This window comes from Musca domestica, unplaced genomic scaffold (genome assembly GCF_030504385.1).
Source record: "Musca domestica strain aabys unplaced genomic scaffold, Musca_domestica.polishedcontigs.V.1.1 50, whole genome shotgun sequence".
NCBI classification, from domain to species: Eukaryota; Metazoa; Arthropoda; class Insecta; order Diptera; family Muscidae; genus Musca; species Musca domestica.
Genome location: NW_026712347.1, coordinates 1,645,943 through 1,665,166, shown reverse-complemented (window position 1 = coordinate 1,665,166; position 19,224 = coordinate 1,645,943). Strand labels below are relative to the sequence as shown.

Genomic DNA, 19,224 nt, shown 5'->3' with positions numbered 1-19,224 from the left:
AAATATCTTATGTTGGATGGTTCCGTTATATGTGCGCTATACGAAGATGTGGACCTGAGTAAGGAATTTACTCTCACATAAGGAATAATCTATTACGAACTCCAAATACCAAATTTAAAACAATACCTTAAAAACAGTGACACAAATCATGATAATAAAGAATATCTGGAGGTGTAATAATATCGAGAAGTGGGAGCTATAATAAAAGTTTGTTGAAAGGATGTTTCCCACATACTGCGAACACAAAACTTGTAATTTACAGCAAAATTTATTTCAAAACTAGGAGTAAAACACCAGTAGCACCTTAAATCTCGCGGTATCAAGTTTTTTATCTATATGGCCCAAAATTTCTACGGACCTTATATACATTCTAGTAACATTTTATTAACCTATCTCATTTCGTTCGAAAGTCAGAGTGATTCCCAGAGGCTTTTTGGGCTCCAAATTGGATTTTTTGAGTAGTTACAAATGACAGACTTAATATACCCTTACTCGATATGGTGGAGAGTATAAATAAATCGGGATGTACGATAAAATTGGAGTTATACAAAATAGTGGATTCTACATTTTACAGACTGGGGACTCAAAATGTTAAGTCACAGCTCTTCCGAGTTCTAATTTCAGTTCAGTTTTTCAGTTCTAATTTGCAATCCGATAGTAAGACGTGAGATAGACGGCCAGAAAGAGGTACAGGTGTCCGATTTCAACTAAATAAAATAAAAATATTTAGTTATGTATCAGCAAGTTTTTAGGTTCCCAGTTAATATTTGCGCCTATTAATTAGACTCCCTTACCAAAATGAAAACTATAGGGACATTCAAGTATAGATGGCGCCCAAGGAAAGATGCTATTCAAATTGTCTTTACTAGTCAAAATTCGACTGTTATATATGCTATATTTATTTAACAGAATTAATAATTTAAATCAATGCCTAAAAGAATGCATTGATAAATAAAACAAGTTATAAAGCATCAGTCGGATTTGTCGACAGATGTACACTCTCAGCCAAAGTTCGATTATTAAAATATTTTTGGACTTCTGTTATGATTATTCAAATTGTTGACCCTCTACAGAGTAGGTTCCGAAGGAATGGGCCAATAATGCTTATTTCGTGTCGGACCTAAATAAATATTATATAAGTATTTCGCACCTGACCTAGCACTGACGAAAATATTAGGATTTGTATAGTTGGAGCAAAATCGGATTATTGCTTCCCTTTCTGTGCAAAAAATATATTTTTTTTTTTAAATTTCGACCTTTTTTTGGGTTAATAAAATTATTGGGATATGTGAAATTTGAAAACAATCTGACTCTTACATCACATTTTTATGAGTTATAATTATACCAAATTTTGGTGAGGGAGATACTTGATGGAGTGGACCGATATTATCCATTTTCCGCCTGACCTAGAACTTTCGCAATTATTAGGATTTGCAAAGTTGGGGCAAAATAGGATTATCGTTTCCCTTTTTTTGCAGAAAATGTATTTTTTTTTTTTAATTTCGACCTTTTGTTGGGGAGATACCAGAAGGAGGGGACCGATATTTCCCATCTCCGAACTCGATCTAAGTTTGACCAAAATATTACGAAGTACCAAGTTTGGACCAAATCATATACTCCCTTCGAGAAATATCGTGCGCACCAGCCAGACAGGCAGACTGATTGACGGGCATCGGATTTGGTCCAAAGAGATCTAAGGTCTAAACCCGTTATTTCGACCAGGCACGTTTTGACCGTATCAAATGATATATACCCTCTCAAGCCATATGGCTGAGATTATAATTACTCTAAAGAAAAATATGGAGATGGAAGTATAGATGGCGCCCAACGTTTTTTTTTTTTTCTTTAAATTGAAAGTAATGCTATGTTCTCATTAAACTTTCAATCACGTTGTTCGCTCTCAGAATTATGTACACGAATTAACCTGTTTATACGAAAATACACGAAATTCTTACTAATATGAATTGAAGAAATTATTGCTTCCTCCCAAAGATTTATGTTATCATTAATTTTACAATTGCCATTCACATTTTAAACTTTTTGTGTAAATGTTGACATTTTGAACATATTTTTGTGTTTTTCCATTTTTAAATTCTGCTGAAGAGACACTTGTCAATCATTTTTTCTGCCAATACAAACATTTTGAATATATTGCCTCTTTTGCTTGCGGTTTTTTGTGGAAATTTCATTTCTTGGACAAAGTGCGTATCTCGAATGAGAGAGAAAACAAAATATACTTTCGTTTGAATGTACAAACGCCATTCAACATTGTAGTTTTCATTCATAATTTTCAGTCTTCTCAAAAATTTTTAAAATTTTATTAAATTTTTCTATTTTTAATTTTTAAATGTCATAATTTATTTTTTCGATAAATGCGCTCATTTGTTAGGGATGGGACATATTTTTTCGTTGTTCTGAGAGTGATTTGATTTGAACAATGTACAAATACGAGTTTTCGCACAGGAAATTTTGTGTGAAGAATTAGGTAGTTTTTTTTTTCATAGTTAAGGGTCAAACTACGAATAGAGAGCGAATCAAGTGCCGTGGAAACGCCACATAAGAATGTTTATTCAAAGTCTGTTAGTTGTGTATTAGCAAATTTGAGGGTCTCATACGTCTCTATTTTTTCCCTTTAATGCGCGCAGGCAATATTTGTTTTTTGTAGTTGCAAAATCAGTCGTAATTCTATTATAGTTGTTTTTATAAAAACGACGTTCGTTTATAGTGGACAAAGATGGTAATGTTTACAAGAGTATACCTAGGAAAGAGCCACCAATCAAAAAAAAAAAAAAAAAAAAACAAAATTAACTTTCCTTTGGCTATATTTTCAGTAGTCTAAACTGGCCTCAAGAGAGAGAAGCTAAATCATTCGAGAAACAAGAACCTCCGAGGGGAATGTGTGCTACGGTTCATCAATCCACAGAGTTCTTGTCAAGTATTAATGTTGCACAAAAAGCAACAACATTTATTTTGGCTTTGGTCCGTGTTCGTTGGCTTTAAAGAAAGTATTCTAAGTATATAAAATTACAACTACATTCAATTCTTGACTCACCGTTTAATTTTAATTAATTAAAATTAATTGAAGGATATAATTTTTACAAGAAATTTACTCTCTTTTGTTATATGTGGGGTGGGAGCGCTCGTAAGTACTGTGGTTTGAAAAATGAGAGTGGAAGTCAATATAGAAGTGTGCGAATGAGAAAAAAAATCATCTTTATTAAATGGCTCACTTTTTTTCAACAAAATCGAATAGGGAGTGGGAAAGGGACTTCTTATAACACACACATTAATGTGCAATGTCGGATATGTTGGTCTTGTATTTTATTTTAAGTTAAAATGATGTTTAAAATTGAAAATATTCGTATAAGAGGTCTTAGAGACTTATGGTTTTATATAATTTTATATAATTACGGTACGAATCACGTTTTTAGAAAAATCATTGTACATTTTTCGACAAAATCCCAATCAAGTTTTTGAACCACCGAAACATCTTGATGGCAACCCTATCGAAATCTCTGACCAGTTAAAAGTCAAATTGAATTTATTTGGAATTCATAGCTGTTTGAATAGTTTCAAGGGAAATAACTTTGGTGATACTGAACATCTCGATGGCTGGCTACCCCAGTTGTCACCATCGAATTCAATTGAACAAACAAACAGACGACAACAAAATAAAAAAAGACGATGTCTTTGTTGTAACTACACAAATGATGGAAGTTGTGAGGACGATAAGAAAGCAACGCGATTAAACCAATTAAACAAACTGAATGAGATTAAGGACCGAATGAACGACCGACCGACATCCACGTATGAATATTTCAAATCTCTCTTATCCTTAAGTTACACTTGAATGAATCTTTGACTTGTAGTTTTATGCTGTCGACAATTGAAGTGGGGAAAATTTGTCGAAAAGAGTGAGAAAGAGGGACGGGGAGGTAGGGTCAGGGGATAAGTTTGATAAGTAATAAAGAAGTTTGACAAAGATTTGCATACCTAAATCTATCTATTTGATGTTTTTATTGAATTGAGAGGTTGAGACAATAATAGATTTCTTCATTTTAATAAAATTTCTAAAGTGCGGTGATAGAGTTAAAATTCAAATTAGTCGGTTGAGAGGTAGTGTTGAAATGAGAAGGATATTTATGGGGTTTGAGGAAAGGTTGCTTATTTTTAAATGTGATGTGCGGAAATTTTTTATAAAAAATATATAAAGAAAAGCAAGTAAAAAAGCTGTAAGTTCGGCAGGGTCGAACTTTGAAAAAAAAAAAAAAAAAAATAAAATCCGTTAATAATTCTGTTAATATCTTCAAAATACCAAATTTAGCCGTATATTAGGGCCTATACGACGACGTGGACTTGCATAGGCAATTTTTGTCATAAGTTATTACAATATTCAAATGCGAAATTAGAAAAAAATCTGTTTATAATGTAGCTAAAATCATAAAAATACCGAATATATGGAGGTACGTTGGGGGTTATAAAACGTGGAGCTGCAGAGACAATTTTCTGGCATAGGCTGAAGTATCCATTACGAACTTCAAATACCAAATTTGAAACAATTCCGGTAAATAATGTCGCTAAAATCATCAAAATACAGAATATCGGGGGGTACCGTTATATGGGGGCTATATGAAGACGTGGACCTACATGACCCATTTTCCGTCTTAGTCTGTAGTATCTATTACGAACTTCAAATACCAAATTTGAAACAATTCCGGTAAAAAATGTCGCTAAAATAATCAAAATACCGAATATCGGGAGTTACCGTTATTTGGGGGTACACGATGACGTGGAGTTTTCCGGACAAACTTCTGGCATAGGCTGTAGTATCCAATGCGAACTTCCAATACCAAACTTGAAACAATTCCGGTGAATTTTGTCGCTAAAAGCATAAAAATACCGAATATCGGGAGTCAGCAGTATATGGGGGCTATACGAAGACGTGGACCTGCGTAGAAAGTTTTCTGTCATAGACAGTAGTATCCATTACGAACTTCAAATATCAAATTTGAAACAGTTCCGGTAAATAATGTCGCTACAAGCATCAAAATACCGAATATCGGGAGGTACCGTTACGTGGGGGCTATACGAAGACGTTGACCTACATGACCCATTTTCTGTCTTAGGCTGTAGTATCTAATAAGAACTTTAAACAATTCCGGTTAATAATGTCGCTAAAAGCATCGAAATACCGAATATCGGGAGGTACCCTTACATGGAGGCTATACGAAGACGTGGACCTGCACAGACGATTTTCTGTCATAGGCTGTATTGAAATATCAAATTTGATACAATTTCGGTGAATAATGTCGCTAAAGGCATCGAAATACCGAATATCGGGAGGTACCACTATATGGGGGCTATACGAAGACGTGGAACTGCACTGACAATTTTCTGTCATAGACTGTAGTATCCATTACGAACTTCAAATATCAAATTTGAAACAGTTCCGGAAAAAAATGACGCTACAAGCATCAAAATACCGAATATCGGGAGGTACCGTTACGTGGGGGCTATACGAACACGTGGACAATTTTCTGTCTTAGGCTGTAGTATACATTACGAACTTAAAATATTAAATTTGAAACAATTTCGGTGAATAATGTCTCTAAAATCATCAAAATACCCAATATCGGTCATATGGGGGCTATACGAAGACCTGGACCTACATGGCCCATTTTCTGTCTTGAATCGTAGTATCTATATCCAAAATCATCAAAATACCGAATATCCGTTATATGGGGCTAGACGTGGACCTACATGATCCATTTTGAACACCAAAAGTGCTGCGGACATAATCCATTTTTTATTTGGCGATTAAAATTCGATGTCTGAGACAAAACGTTTCGTTTAGATGACAACTTGAGTATGCATTTGTTCTCGTCACCAATTTCTTCCACCAGAGCCTTATCGTAATCGGTTTCGAAACTTTGTTTGTCCCGTAACTATTTCATTCCTATTTCAATAGAAATAAATTTCTCTTCAATTCCAATTTAGCATGCCCACATCCAGCATCATTCAGGTGTAAATGCCAATATTTCTTTCATATTTTTTAATTAAAAGCAATTTATTTTACAACTACACAACAGGTTTTCTCTCCTCCGCTACTGTTTTTTCCAATAACAATGTTATTCGATAATGTACCAACCGACAATTTAATTATGCAAATAATGGAAAACATTTTAATTCTGCATTCTGCAAAACTAAATTGCGAAAAAAACAAAGTAGAGTGATTGCAAAAAACGACGAAACAAGAACAACAAAGCGATCGAATGTTGTCTGGTATTTACAAGTCGACGCAGTAATAACCCAGCCAGCCATCCAAAGCAACCAGTCAACCAACCAGCCAGCCAACAACCTTTTTGTGTTAATTGAGTCAGTCTATAGCACAAAGTGTGCCAAGCTGACTAGTACCTGCCTGACATAGACGATAGCAAAGTTTATTTAATTAAAAAAATAGGGAGAGCGAAAAAACGACAAACTAGGAAAATCTCATCCAAAATGCCAGGAAGGGCGGACAATTTTAAATTGTATTTTCTAGGAAAATTCCTCGGCTCAAAATCCGCGGGGATTTCCATTTCCTTTTTTCCAAATTATCATTGCTCCAATCGTAAACCAGTAAAGAAAGGCCTCGCCCGACTTTAGGATACCCTACACCACTTAGCTAATTTAGTAGAGCTCCATATATGGGAGAATTCAATCATACGCGCTTTGATTATAATTATAATTCAAAGTTCAAGGGACTAAATATGCCGAAACATTTATATCTTTTAAATTCGGACATGTATTGCCTATTTGAAATCGTAAAAAGTTATATATGGAAGCTATATCCAAATCTGAACCGATCTCGATAAAATTTAGCAATGGTATTTCTGAGCTGCATTTGATATATTTCTCCAAATATTGTTGTTACAGAATGCATATTACGGCTGCGGAAGACAAAAACAACAAATCGGATGAACAATATATATGGGAGCTATAGAAGTGTGAAAACACGATCCTGAGAATCTTTCATATAAATTATTGAAATAAAACGCAAAAATAATTAAGACCTGTTTAGACCCAGATCTTCTAAACCAATATTATAAAAATTATCGATTTTTTTTGGACCTGAATTTTTAATAAAATCCCTACTACTACTTCTTTCACTTTTTATGAGATGTGAGTTCATTTTTGAAAAATGTTGTATGTACGTACGTGCTAAATATATCCACTTCATCCAATACTGATAAAAATACTGGAGCATGCAAAATTTAAAGAAAATCGAACATTTATTTCCAATTCTATATGAATAATTCTTAATCAAAATTTTAAACTTTTGAGGAGAAGGTACAAGTGTGGGCCGATTTTGCATGCGTTTTGGATTCTAACTTGGAGTTCTGATCTCAATGCAATGTCGTTGAAGCAATTTAGGATTCGATGTTCATAACCAGATTTCTCAATCAACACTTCTCGAAATTCTTGATCGGGGATTGTATATTTCTCTATGTTCAACGTCATATATGAAAGTTGTGCACTTGTACTCTAAATACAGGGTCAGACCAGCAAATCTTTTTTTTAACACATTGGCGGCTGGAAAGTTTTCTGTTATAATCAAGAGTTTCTAGGCGAGATGAATACCGGTGAGTCTTTTAACATAAATGCAGCGTGTCTCCATAGAAGAGTTTAAGCTGGCGGGTCGTTATAGATGAGCTAAAATATAGGTATGACCTACAGGGAGTTTATATCGACGATCTGAAAGGCTGATAGTTTCATAGACTGAGCTGAAGAGCGGAGAGTCTTCATAGGCCAAACTGTGAAGCCGAGAATTTTTAAGAAGAGAAGAGCTGATGGAAGTGAATTTTTTATAGGCGGAGTTTTGAATAATGTAGGAAGGAACTAAAGACCCGGGTATTTGTTTGCAGATATTGTAGGTCTTTTTGACAATCTGAAGGGCGGAAGTCTTTCTAGATAAGATCAAATACAGCGTGTCTCTATAGAAGAGTAAAATACAATTAGTGCTTATAGGCGATTTAAAGAATAGGAATGAGTTGAAGGGAGTTTTTATCTACGGCCTGTAGAGAAGGAAGTTTAATAGACTGAAATGAAAAGCAGCGAATCTTTACAGAATTTATAGACGTTCTGCAGGACCAGGAAGTCTTCGTAAGTGAGCTGAAGGCCAGGGAGTGTTTATAGACGATTTTTATAGATGAGCTGCAGGGCTAGGGAGTCTTTTTATAGATGAGCTGCATGGCCAGGGAGTCTTTTTATAGATGAGCTGCAGGGCCAGAGAGTCTTTTTATAGATGATCTGCAGGGCCAGGGAGTGTAATAAACAAGCTCAAGGTCAGAAAGTCTTTATAGACTATCTTCATGGACAGGGCCTTACAGAACAATATATGATCATCCAATTTTGTGCAAACTTTGCAAATCCTAATACTTTTATTTTTATTTTTATTGTCTTCAAATTTGGCAATAATTTTATCATAAGAAGTTTTGATGACTATGACCATGATGAAGTTCGAATAACCATAACGCTAATAAACTGAGAAATAACCATCGGATTCTCCTAAAATTTCACATATATCAATATTTCGACTAACACAAGATCTCCCATGGGAGTATTCGGTTTGATACAAACTTAGTACGCCGTAACAACAACCACAGGTCAAAATTTAAAAAAAAAATAAATAAATAAAATAAAGTTTTAAACTTCGAAAGTGACTTTGAAAGTAAAGGGGCCTCGGATTTTGTTTTCACTTGGCACACTGAGAATGTCGGCTCACTCTTTCTGGTATCTCCCCCACCAAGGGACAACATTATGAATAATCATAGCATTTATAAAAAGCAAAATCATTCCCTGATTATTTTCAAATTTTTTAGTGCACAATTCGAGTGTGGAGATGGGATGCATCGGTGAACTTCTTCTTGTACCTCCGACATGAAAAACTATATCTCATAGATCTCAGAGGTTATATCCAAATTGGGTGACATTTTCCACACAGTTATATTTATTTCAATTTGAGGTCATATAAGATCCTTTTGGTTAAAATTTTAGAATAAAAAATATTCCTCTATGTTTTTTTTTTTCAAAATTTCGCACATCAATCTAGAATATAATGCCAAAATGGGATACATGGTCCCACTTATCCTGGTACCATTATTAAAAATGTCATAAAATCAAATATAAAGCCAATTAAGACGCGGATTAAGTCCAAACTTGAAACAATCAAAGGTCCAATCCGAACCTTTTCCATGAAGATTAGAAATTTTGAAAAATATCTCTCAAAAATAAATGCACTGCCGTCAAATACAGATGCTTCAGCTAATGGTAGGCCAAAACTTTCTTGCATTCACCTGAAGAGGGACTTCCGGAAAATGTAGATTTTTAGTTGAAGACCAGGCAAGGTAGAAAATAAGATTACTTACCTTTTGGTCTAATGAAAATTAGTTTTTTTGTTTTTTCTCCGTATCGCTTTTTATAAGTTTTTGAATACATTTTCAAAATTATTGTAGAGTTTTGACTTCTTCCAATACATCCAAAGCTCTATTCCTAAATCTATCTTTCGGAAAGTCATAATTCCACATTTATGCACATTATCAATCCGTCCCTGTTGAAAATGCACTATATTTTGTTTTTGCCTCTCCTTTTTTTTTGGTTTTGGAGTGCCTCTGTTGAACGACAAGTTTTAACAATAAAATAAAGTACTCGGGAGACACCCACGTAAATGAAGGTAAAAAACAAGCGATGTTACATACAAAAAAAAAAAAAAACAACAACAAAACACGAAAGCTATAGTAAGTTGCTTCGTTTTTTAATGCAGCCGTTATAGTCGGGTTGTTAATGCCAAGCCTGCAAGCGATTGCACTCTAAAAGAACTAAAAGTGGGCCTACAAAGTTATTCCCGTGCTTCAATTTATAAGCGCTCAACAACGTACACACGCACACATACATATATTGTACGCAAGGGAGTATGTATATATCCATGTATAGACTACGAAGTTAGGTGGTACACTGCCATTGACACAGAACGAACACAAATGCTCTTGGTTTTTCTCGGCTAGAGGCAAAACATTTCATTATAAAAGACAACAACAATAACAACAAAACCACTGCACAACTCTCACTTGGCGACGGCGGCGGCTGAAAGTTGGATGGATGGAAGACTGCCTTTAAGGATAGGGAAAATGCATTATGTCCCGACAACACAATAAATTGATAAAGTTTATAATGAAATTGTAATGCACACACACACACACTTGTACACATACAAGCACGCACACTCGCATGCCGAATATGTGTGTATGTGTATGTATGCACTGATAGACTAAGACAAATGAAGCAGCGACATTATTCACTCACTACCAACAACCACAAATTAAATGAAACGTGCTTTCATGTTAAGTGAGGTAAGTGGGGTAACAAATATACATACATATATTTATGTCATTAAAATTACAACGAGAAGAAAAAAATAGAATTGTTCCCAACTGGGATAATATCTGGATTACAAATTAGTTTGAAATGTATTATTTTGAAAACAGAAATATCAATATGAGAATTCAAGTCACGGTTGTTGAAACTTCAACCTTCGTAACCCAATACCCATTTTTGCCATAACCAATATCTGAAATATTCGTTAGAAAACATATCAGAGTTTAGTTAGCCTACAATTAGGTCAAAATAGTTTAAGGAGGGGACGTGGCGTACCCGTTTTTGTTATTTTGAAAAAAAAATTATGAATGTTTGGAAAAAATACCTCCATTTTCACATATATAACATTCACATATATAACGCTTCATTTTCATTTTGTTAAATTAATAAAATTGAAGTCTTTAAGGTGCTATATTTTAATCAAATTCAAATTTCAGCTCATATTCAATTTTGTACTATCTTTTCAATATTTTTAAAATTTTCAGGTACATACTGAATTTTTTGATATTGTTTAACCTTAACAAAATGTGATGGGATCACATCAATACTTCATCGCTAAGGTTGTTTACCTTCCAAAAAAACCTACGTTCATAATTATAGTAAATTCTGAGTGGAATGCTGTCCATTTCTTAGGAAAATACTAAAAATTACTGGAGGTGACATACCAAAATTTCAATTTGTTTTTTGTAACTTTGTTATAAAAATAGTCGACAAGTTACGAAAGAGGGGTTCGAACTTATTATAATTTTCTCCATGACGAAATGAAAACATTGGGCAATGTACCCGTTCCACATTTTTTAAGATTTTTTTAGGGTTTTTGGAGAGTCGTCCTAAAAGAAGGTACACATTTAGTGAAAGAATCATACGGCTCCAAAGCGAGTTATAGGCAAATTTATAGCCCAAGAACACACCTCTCCGCGGTCCGCACTAAGCGAACGAAGGCTCTATATCTATATCTACATCTATATCTATACCTATATCTGACTATGCAAAAAGTTTCTGATAAAGTCACTTTCAAAAATCGTATACTTTTAAGACAAAATGGGGTCACTTCTGGTGTCAACGGGTAAAACTGCTAAACAGTAAAAATCATTTAGTAGTAAATATTACTTAATACTTAAATGTACAAAATTTATAAAATTTGAAGTATTGTTTTGTCTAGATTGTCAACATTAGGATAGATTTTTGGAAACTTGTACTTCAAGAGTACGAGATGTACTGTCTCCAAATACCAATTTCTAAATAAAATTTTAAAATAATAAGATCATCAAAATATCGAATTCCAGGAGGCATAAGAGGTACACGCTACCGGACCGGTAGATTTTGAGTGTAAAAACAATAAAAGTAACAAAAGTAACAATGTTTTTTTGTGCGGATTGGCGGCAATGCTCTACGAAGTGTGTGTGTGTGTGTGTGTGTTTATACCCTTCACCATAGTATGGAGGGTATATTAATTTTGTCATTCCGTTTGTAACACCTCGAAATATACATTTTAGACCCCACAAAGCATATATATTCTTGATCAGCATAAAATTCTATGTTGATTTAGCGATGTCCGTCTGTGAAATCCGTCTGTGGAAATCACTCCAGCTTCCGAACGAAATGAAGTAGGTTGATTAAATTTTACTCAAATATGTATTATGCCTGCAGAACTTTTGGTATTGAAAATGAGTCATGTAGATCTACGTTTTGGTATAGCCCCCATATAATGGTACTTTCCTTTTTATACCCTACACCACAAGGTGGTCAGGGTATTATGTCTTTGTGCATTTGTTTGTAACAGGCAGAAGGAAACGAGATAGACCCATAGTTCCTTTTTATGATCTGCATAGTATCACATTCTGAGTTGATTTATGCATGTCCGTCCGTCCGTCTGTCCGTCCGTCCGTCTGTCCATGTATTTTTGTAAACAAAGTACAGGTCGCATTTATTGCCCGATTCAGATGAAATTTTGCAAAGATCTTTTGTTTGGTCCAAGGACGAACCCTATTGAAATTGGAGATAATCGGTCAAAATTTAGATATAGCTCCCATATATATATTCGTCCGATTTGCCTTTTATTGTGCACCAAACGTGTAATATCAGACCAAATTGTATGGAATTTTGCATATACACCCAAATTAGACCTGAAAATAAGTATGCCAAATTTGATCGAAATCGGTTCAGATATAGCTATAGCTCCCATATATATTGTTCATCCGATTTGTTATTTTTGTCCACCGCCGCCGTAATATGCACTATGCAACAAAAATATTTGGGGAAATATATCAAATACAGCTCAGAAATACATTTGCTTAATTTTATCGAGATCGGTTCAGATTTGGATATAGCTCCCATATATAACTTCGTCCGATTTACCTTTTATTGTGCACCAAACGTCTAATATTTGTCCAAATGGGATGGAATTTGACACTTACGACCGAATTGAGTCTAAAAGCTTGTATGTGAAATATATATTATTCATCTGATTTGTTATATTTGTTACCCACAACCGTAATATGCACTCCGTAACAACGATATTCAGGGAAATATATCAAATACAGCTCAGAAATATCTTTGCCAAATTTTATCGAGATCGGTTCAGATTTGGATATAGCTCCCATATATATCTTTATCCGATTTCAAATTAATTGTGCACCAAATGGGCAATACAATTCCGAATTTAAAAGATACAAATGCTTCGGCATATTTAGTCCTTTGAACTTTAAATTATAATTATAATCATAGCGTGTATGATTGAATTCTCCCATAAAAACTTTTACTTGTTATGTGGAGCTCTACTTAATTAGCAAAATGGTGTAGGGTATCATAAAATCGGCCCCGCCCGACTTTAAGACCTTCTTTACTGGTTTTTGTATGTATTTCTGTTCTATTTGTATTTTGGTGATTTAAGCGACATTATCCACCGGAAATGTTTCAAATTTAGTATTTGAAGTTCGTAATAGATAATACAGCCTAGGGCAGAAAATTTTTTTGTGAAGCTCCACGCCTTCGTATAGCCCCCATATAACGGTACCTCCCGATATTCGGTGTTTTGGTGATTTAAGCGACATTATTCACCGGAATTGTTTCAAATTTGATATTTGCGCAGGTCCACGTCTTCGTATAGCCCCAATATAATATAGCTACATTATTCACCGATATTTTTCAAGTTGCGCACCCACGTCCCCACGTCGTCGTATAGACCCTAATTTAATGGCTACATTCGGTATTTTTAAGATAATATGGGATTTTTTAACGGATTTTATTGTTTCTTGAGGATTCCAAATTCGTACCAAATAGTGGAGGGCATTCAAAGTTCGGCCCGGCCGAACTTACAGCTTTTTTACTTGTTGCTTGTTTTTTCTGTTTTCTTTACATATTTTTCTCGAGTTCCGGCAAATTTAGCCCAATACAATACTGAAAATTAAAGTATGCCTGGTCTATTTTCTGCTCCCGGAGTACTTCTAACAACGAGATTTACTTTTTATTTGTGTTCGAACATCATTCTTATTATAACTTTAAAATTGTCAGTATGGTCTGAGCGAAGTTGAAATTTTTTGAAATCATACTTCACATTAAAATCATTCACTTTTTTCAACATGAAGTTAAGTGAATAATTGGGAAATTCATGACAAGGATGTGGTCCTGTAAGAGAGCAAGTGGTGCAATTTGGCTTATATTTATGTACTTAGCCGTTGGGTTCAGTGTATATATATACTTTGATACTCCCAAAACTTGCTCCATCGAAATACCGATTTTAGACAATAGGTTTCTTTAGACCAAATCTGTTTCCTGACTTTTGGAATCGATCCAGGGATGTCCGTCGGTCCTTCCATCTGTCTTACTGGCTGGCTGGAGCGAACGTTTATTTTCGTTGGTCGAGTTCGGGCAATATTGGTTCACTCCGATTTTGATTTAAATTTTACAAATCCTAATAATTGCATCAGTATTTCCACAAAGGTTCAATATCTTGAATAACCATGAAGCTCATAAAACTCGATATTCCCTAACAATTCTATTAACACAAGATCTGGTGTGAAGATGGTAGATATCGGCGCACTCCTTCTGATACTGCCCCACAACGGGTCAAAATTTTGAATAATTATATCTCTCATAAAATTCGAAGTAAGCATCTGATTTATTCTAAACTTCACACATTCCAACATTTTTACACAAGCATGATCTGGGCAAAGATGATAGATATCGGTCCATCCCTTTTGGTGCCACCCCACAATGGATCACAATTTCCAATACATATATCTCCTTAACATGCGAAAGGAGTCAAAAATTGTTTTCAAACTTTGTATGTCTTTATATATATTTTTTTATACCAGAGGTCTACCATCTTTAATTACAGGTTTGCCCATATTCGACGGACTCATCTGGCAACGCCATAACTTTTGACAGAGATGTCACATCGCTTAATGACATACCGCGTTTGAAGCATCAGTCCAAGCAAATTTTTACCATGAACCAATACACGCCACGCGAGCGCTCTGAAATAGTTGAAATTTACATTCAACAGAAGAAGTCAATTGTGAAAACTCAACGTGCTTTTAAAACATTAAAAAATGTGAGAAGTGCGCCTTCTAAGAACACCATTAAGCTGGAATACTTCGGTCCCCTCTATGTGGAACATTACGCACATTTCAAAAAATTTCCAAAAAATATCATATATCTCCTATAAAGGGGATAAGTAATATGTCCAAATCTGTATCCTTGTTATATTTTTATTTCAGGCCCTCTTTTTCAAACCTCCCCCATAAAGGGTCAACAGTTTAAAATACCATAACGCAAGAACATACAGCTTGATCCATTTTCTAGTTTTAACTTTTTTTGGTTAATTATATTTCTTTTTTATTTACTTACAATATTATATCCAATAACATACCCAACATACCAAATTGACTTGAGAATAATATTTTAATAAGCTTACAAACATAAGCCTAAAGCTTGAGAAAATCTTGAGAATGTATTGAGAAATGTTTATTTAACAATTATAGAATAATCGAAAAGGAACCCTTATTCATAAGCTTATTCTTGTAATTGCAGAATAAGCTTACGAAAGTAATATTTTATAAAGCTTATTTTTTCAATGGTAAAAAATATTTATTTATTCATTTTTTAATTATTTTACACATTTCATTCATTGATTGCCATCCCAGCGGTCACTGCATCCTGTTGCCTTGATACCTAGATGCTTTCTTTCCCCTTATTTGAGCTTCTGTATCTCCTCCACTTATTCTTCACTTCTGTTGAATTCCTGCAACTTTTTGACGCCTCCATTCTGAAATGAGATTGAAATAATTTATACTACAGATTCCCAGATTTATTATTCATCATTACCTTAGAGTTTCGTCCGGAAATGGGTCCTAAATTCGCGTGATTTTGATTTTAACCAAAGAAAATAATTTTTTTTTGACAATTTTCACAAAAAAAATCAAAACAAATTTGTCAACAAAGGACAGATTTGAGAAAAGTTTGTGCAAAAAAGTGTTTCTCAAGCATTGTTGAAAAATTCTTATGATAAACTATTTTCATAATATTATTCTCAAGCTGTATTGTATTTTTGGTATGTTGGGTATTGAGTGCTTACCTGGAAGAAAAAAGAAAATTAATTTTAGAAAATTATTATACGTACATGATAATTTATTATTAGCATTTTTCTCGAGTGTAGTGTACTAAAGTATTAGTTTAAATTAGACATTTACAATAAATCTTAATTAGTTGAACAGGTTAAATAGAGAACAAATGATTTGCATATTCGAAATAAATAAAGTGACTATTTATAACACGTAAAGGGTTACAAATTAGGGTTTATACAAAAAAATCTGTTAAAGATTTTGAAATATTTTCTAATAAGTTCTTAGTTGATACAAACTTAAAAATCTTAAAAAAGCTTGATAGAATTTTATGAAAACATTTATGAGGCTGGATTCATGCCAGATGAAATTTGAAATGAAAAATATTTTTAATAAATATTTCATTTGACCTTTGTCCAATCTTCAAAAGTTTTCATAAATACATTTCCATTCAAACTGTCAGTTTTGATTTTCATTGGAGCTGAAATCATGGCCAGATTTCATATGTTTGTGTGTTTTTATGATATTCCTTCATGAATTACACACATACAATGTTGTCATTTTAATAATTCAAAGTTCATATTCCGTAGCCCTTTAGCATCGGCCAGACAAGAGGGCGTTCATGCAACAGATCGCCACCACTAACAGATAAGAAATCAAATTGGAAAAAATTACCAGCATTCAAAGTTCAATTCAGTATCAATTGAACATTTGAAGCAAGCAGAACAAATTGGAACCGGTTAAGGCCAAAGCAATTACTTACAATATGAAATCGAGAACATTTGTGGCGTTGCTACTTTGTAATATATTGGTAAATAGTTCAAACATAAAATTATAAAACAATTAAAAACCTCTGGTTATTTTCACAGATTTTGGTCACCGGCCAGAATACCATATCGGATAATTTCTATGACAAATCAGAGAAATGTTTCGACCAACTGCATGTGCCACAACGTTACAAGGCCACCTTTCAGGCTTTCCGTTATCCCGATGAGGAAATTGTCCACAAGTATGTTCATTGTCTGGCCATGAAACTGGAAATTTGGACAAATCGTTCTGGTTTCAATATTGAAAAGATCTACAATCAATATCGTAATCGTGTCAATGATGAGATAATGTTGCCCACCATCAGCAATTGCAATCGTTCGGCACAGAATAGCAACAAGGAGCTGTGGTGTTATCGTGCCTTCTTGTGTATCCTTAACACGGATGTGGGCAAATGGTTCAAGGAGGATGTTCAACGTTCGCGTCAGGCTAATAATGTACCCAATGGTCATCATTAGAGAGAGTTTGAAAAAAATGATTTCCTTTGATTATATTAATAAATATTTTGATGAAATACAAAAAAATGTTTTTAATTTTTTTACTTAAAAAATTGTGAAAGACTATCAGAGCTAATGTCGTGGATATATGTATAAGGACTATTGAAAATATTATTTTCAAATGAGAGATTAATAGTAAATTTGTAAATAATATGCATTGTGTGCTATTAGGCCATGAAAAAAAGGATTGACAAAAATATTTTTCAGGAGAACACCAAACGTTGATTTCTTAAGATCAACAAAAATATATATTTCAAAATAATATTTTTAAAAGAACTGTCGAACCTTCAACCGTTTATTTTTTAAGAAAATTGTGTATAGGCCTTTCACAGCATCAATGGGAGATTTATTGAAAAATATTTTCTGACGAAGAACCTTTGAGTTCCTAGGGAACATTTTGATCGAAGTCGATAGTTCTGTGTTGGCTTGTTTGTTCGGGATACTATAGTATTTTGTTGTTGCAAAATGGTCAGCCTTAATCCCTTTATTGTTGTTTTTATAATAACAACGTTTGTTTATTAGTGGAGAACGATGGTAATGTTTACCGGGGGTAAGGCAGGGAATAAATAGGTTTCGGAAAGAGCCACCAATCCTCATTAGACCCCTTGTATTTTGTCTGGGATATTCTCCCCAGAATTTATTTTAAAAATAACTTCTATGACAAAAAGCATTTTTTACCCAAGTGACGAGATCGAAAGCTCAGTAGAAGAGGAACCAAAGAATTAAATAAAACTAAAGTTCTTTTGGAAAATCTTCTAAATCTTACAACCGCACTTATAAACATTTACATCTTTCTCCACTTGTTATGCTGTCGTTCTACCTGTACGAAGTAGCATAACCATGTGAAAAGAAAGCAAAATATTGTACATATAAATGTTATTAAAACATCAATCGCAATTATTTAAAGAAGAACTAGCAGATCACGTTTCATGGATTTGAAAAGGAACATTTTTAAAGGTCCATAGTTGACTATTTTATTCATCTACTTCACGATAGATATAGTGAAATTCAAACATAGGGTTGGGCGCCATTTGAATTTAAGACATTTATTTTAAAGTTAACCATATTTTTAAAGGATTTTATATTACACATTTTTACATTACACATGTTTATATATAAGGCTTCTTTTTTATTATTTTATATATTTGTTATAAGAAACATTTTTGATTGATTTTTTTTTTAATTAATTCAAATTTTTAAGAATATTTTTTAAGGACTTTCCCGGCAACAATCGGCAATATTAATTACATTTTTAAGAAATATTTCTCTATATCTGAGGGTCCATTAGGAGTTTTGTAACCAACATCAGGTATATATAATTATAGGGTTTTCTACAAAATATTTTAGAAAAATCGTTGACGTTAGAAAAATAGTCGTAAATTAAGAAAAAATTCTAAAGATCTATCAGATTTATAATCGTTGTTTTTAACAGATTTTTTTTTAAATATTATCAGATCTATAATCATAATTTTTAAAAGAATGTGTTCTGAGATACTATCTTAAAAAATCGTTGATTTCTTGAAGAATATTTTTAAGATCTGTCAGAAAAATTGTTATATTTTCTGAAGGCCTGCTAGGGATTCATTAAACAAAAAATTTAATTTTTTTTTTTCAATATTTACAGGGAAAATCCATCAGTTTATGAAAGTACAGCTATAAATAGGAAACATGTGTATTCGCGTATTGAAAGATTACATCGCATAGTAACCAAGTTCCACAGTTTTTTGGGATTATGAATCTTTGGAATCCCTTGATTTTAGGGGTATGGAAATATTCCAAATAGAAAATATTTTAGATAGAAATACCTAAAGGTGGGACAATATGATACATCTTCAATATCAATGATTCGGAATATATTCCAAATCATCAAATTTTAAAGCTGTATCCTTAATATCAAGCAATGTATCTCAAAATATTGTGGTGCA

At 33.5% G+C, this 19,224-nt stretch overlaps 2 protein-coding genes across 2 annotated transcripts in view; one reads left to right on the top strand and one right to left on the bottom strand.

Moving 5' to 3' along the window:
* LOC101898198 (matrix metalloproteinase-2) overlaps positions 1-19,224 on the bottom strand; it is a 527,659-nt gene that overhangs the window by 424,739 nt on the left and 83,696 nt on the right. The window lies entirely within an intron of this gene.
* LOC101890775 (PBP/GOBP family protein) lies at positions 16,630-17,305 on the top strand. The gene is made up of 2 exons (XM_005185248.4): positions 16,630-16,788; positions 16,847-17,305. Exons 1-2 carry the CDS (start codon positions 16,744-16,746, stop codon positions 17,258-17,260), a joined length of 459 nt encoding a protein of 152 aa, XP_005185305.1. The 5' UTR covers positions 16,630-16,743; the 3' UTR covers positions 17,261-17,305.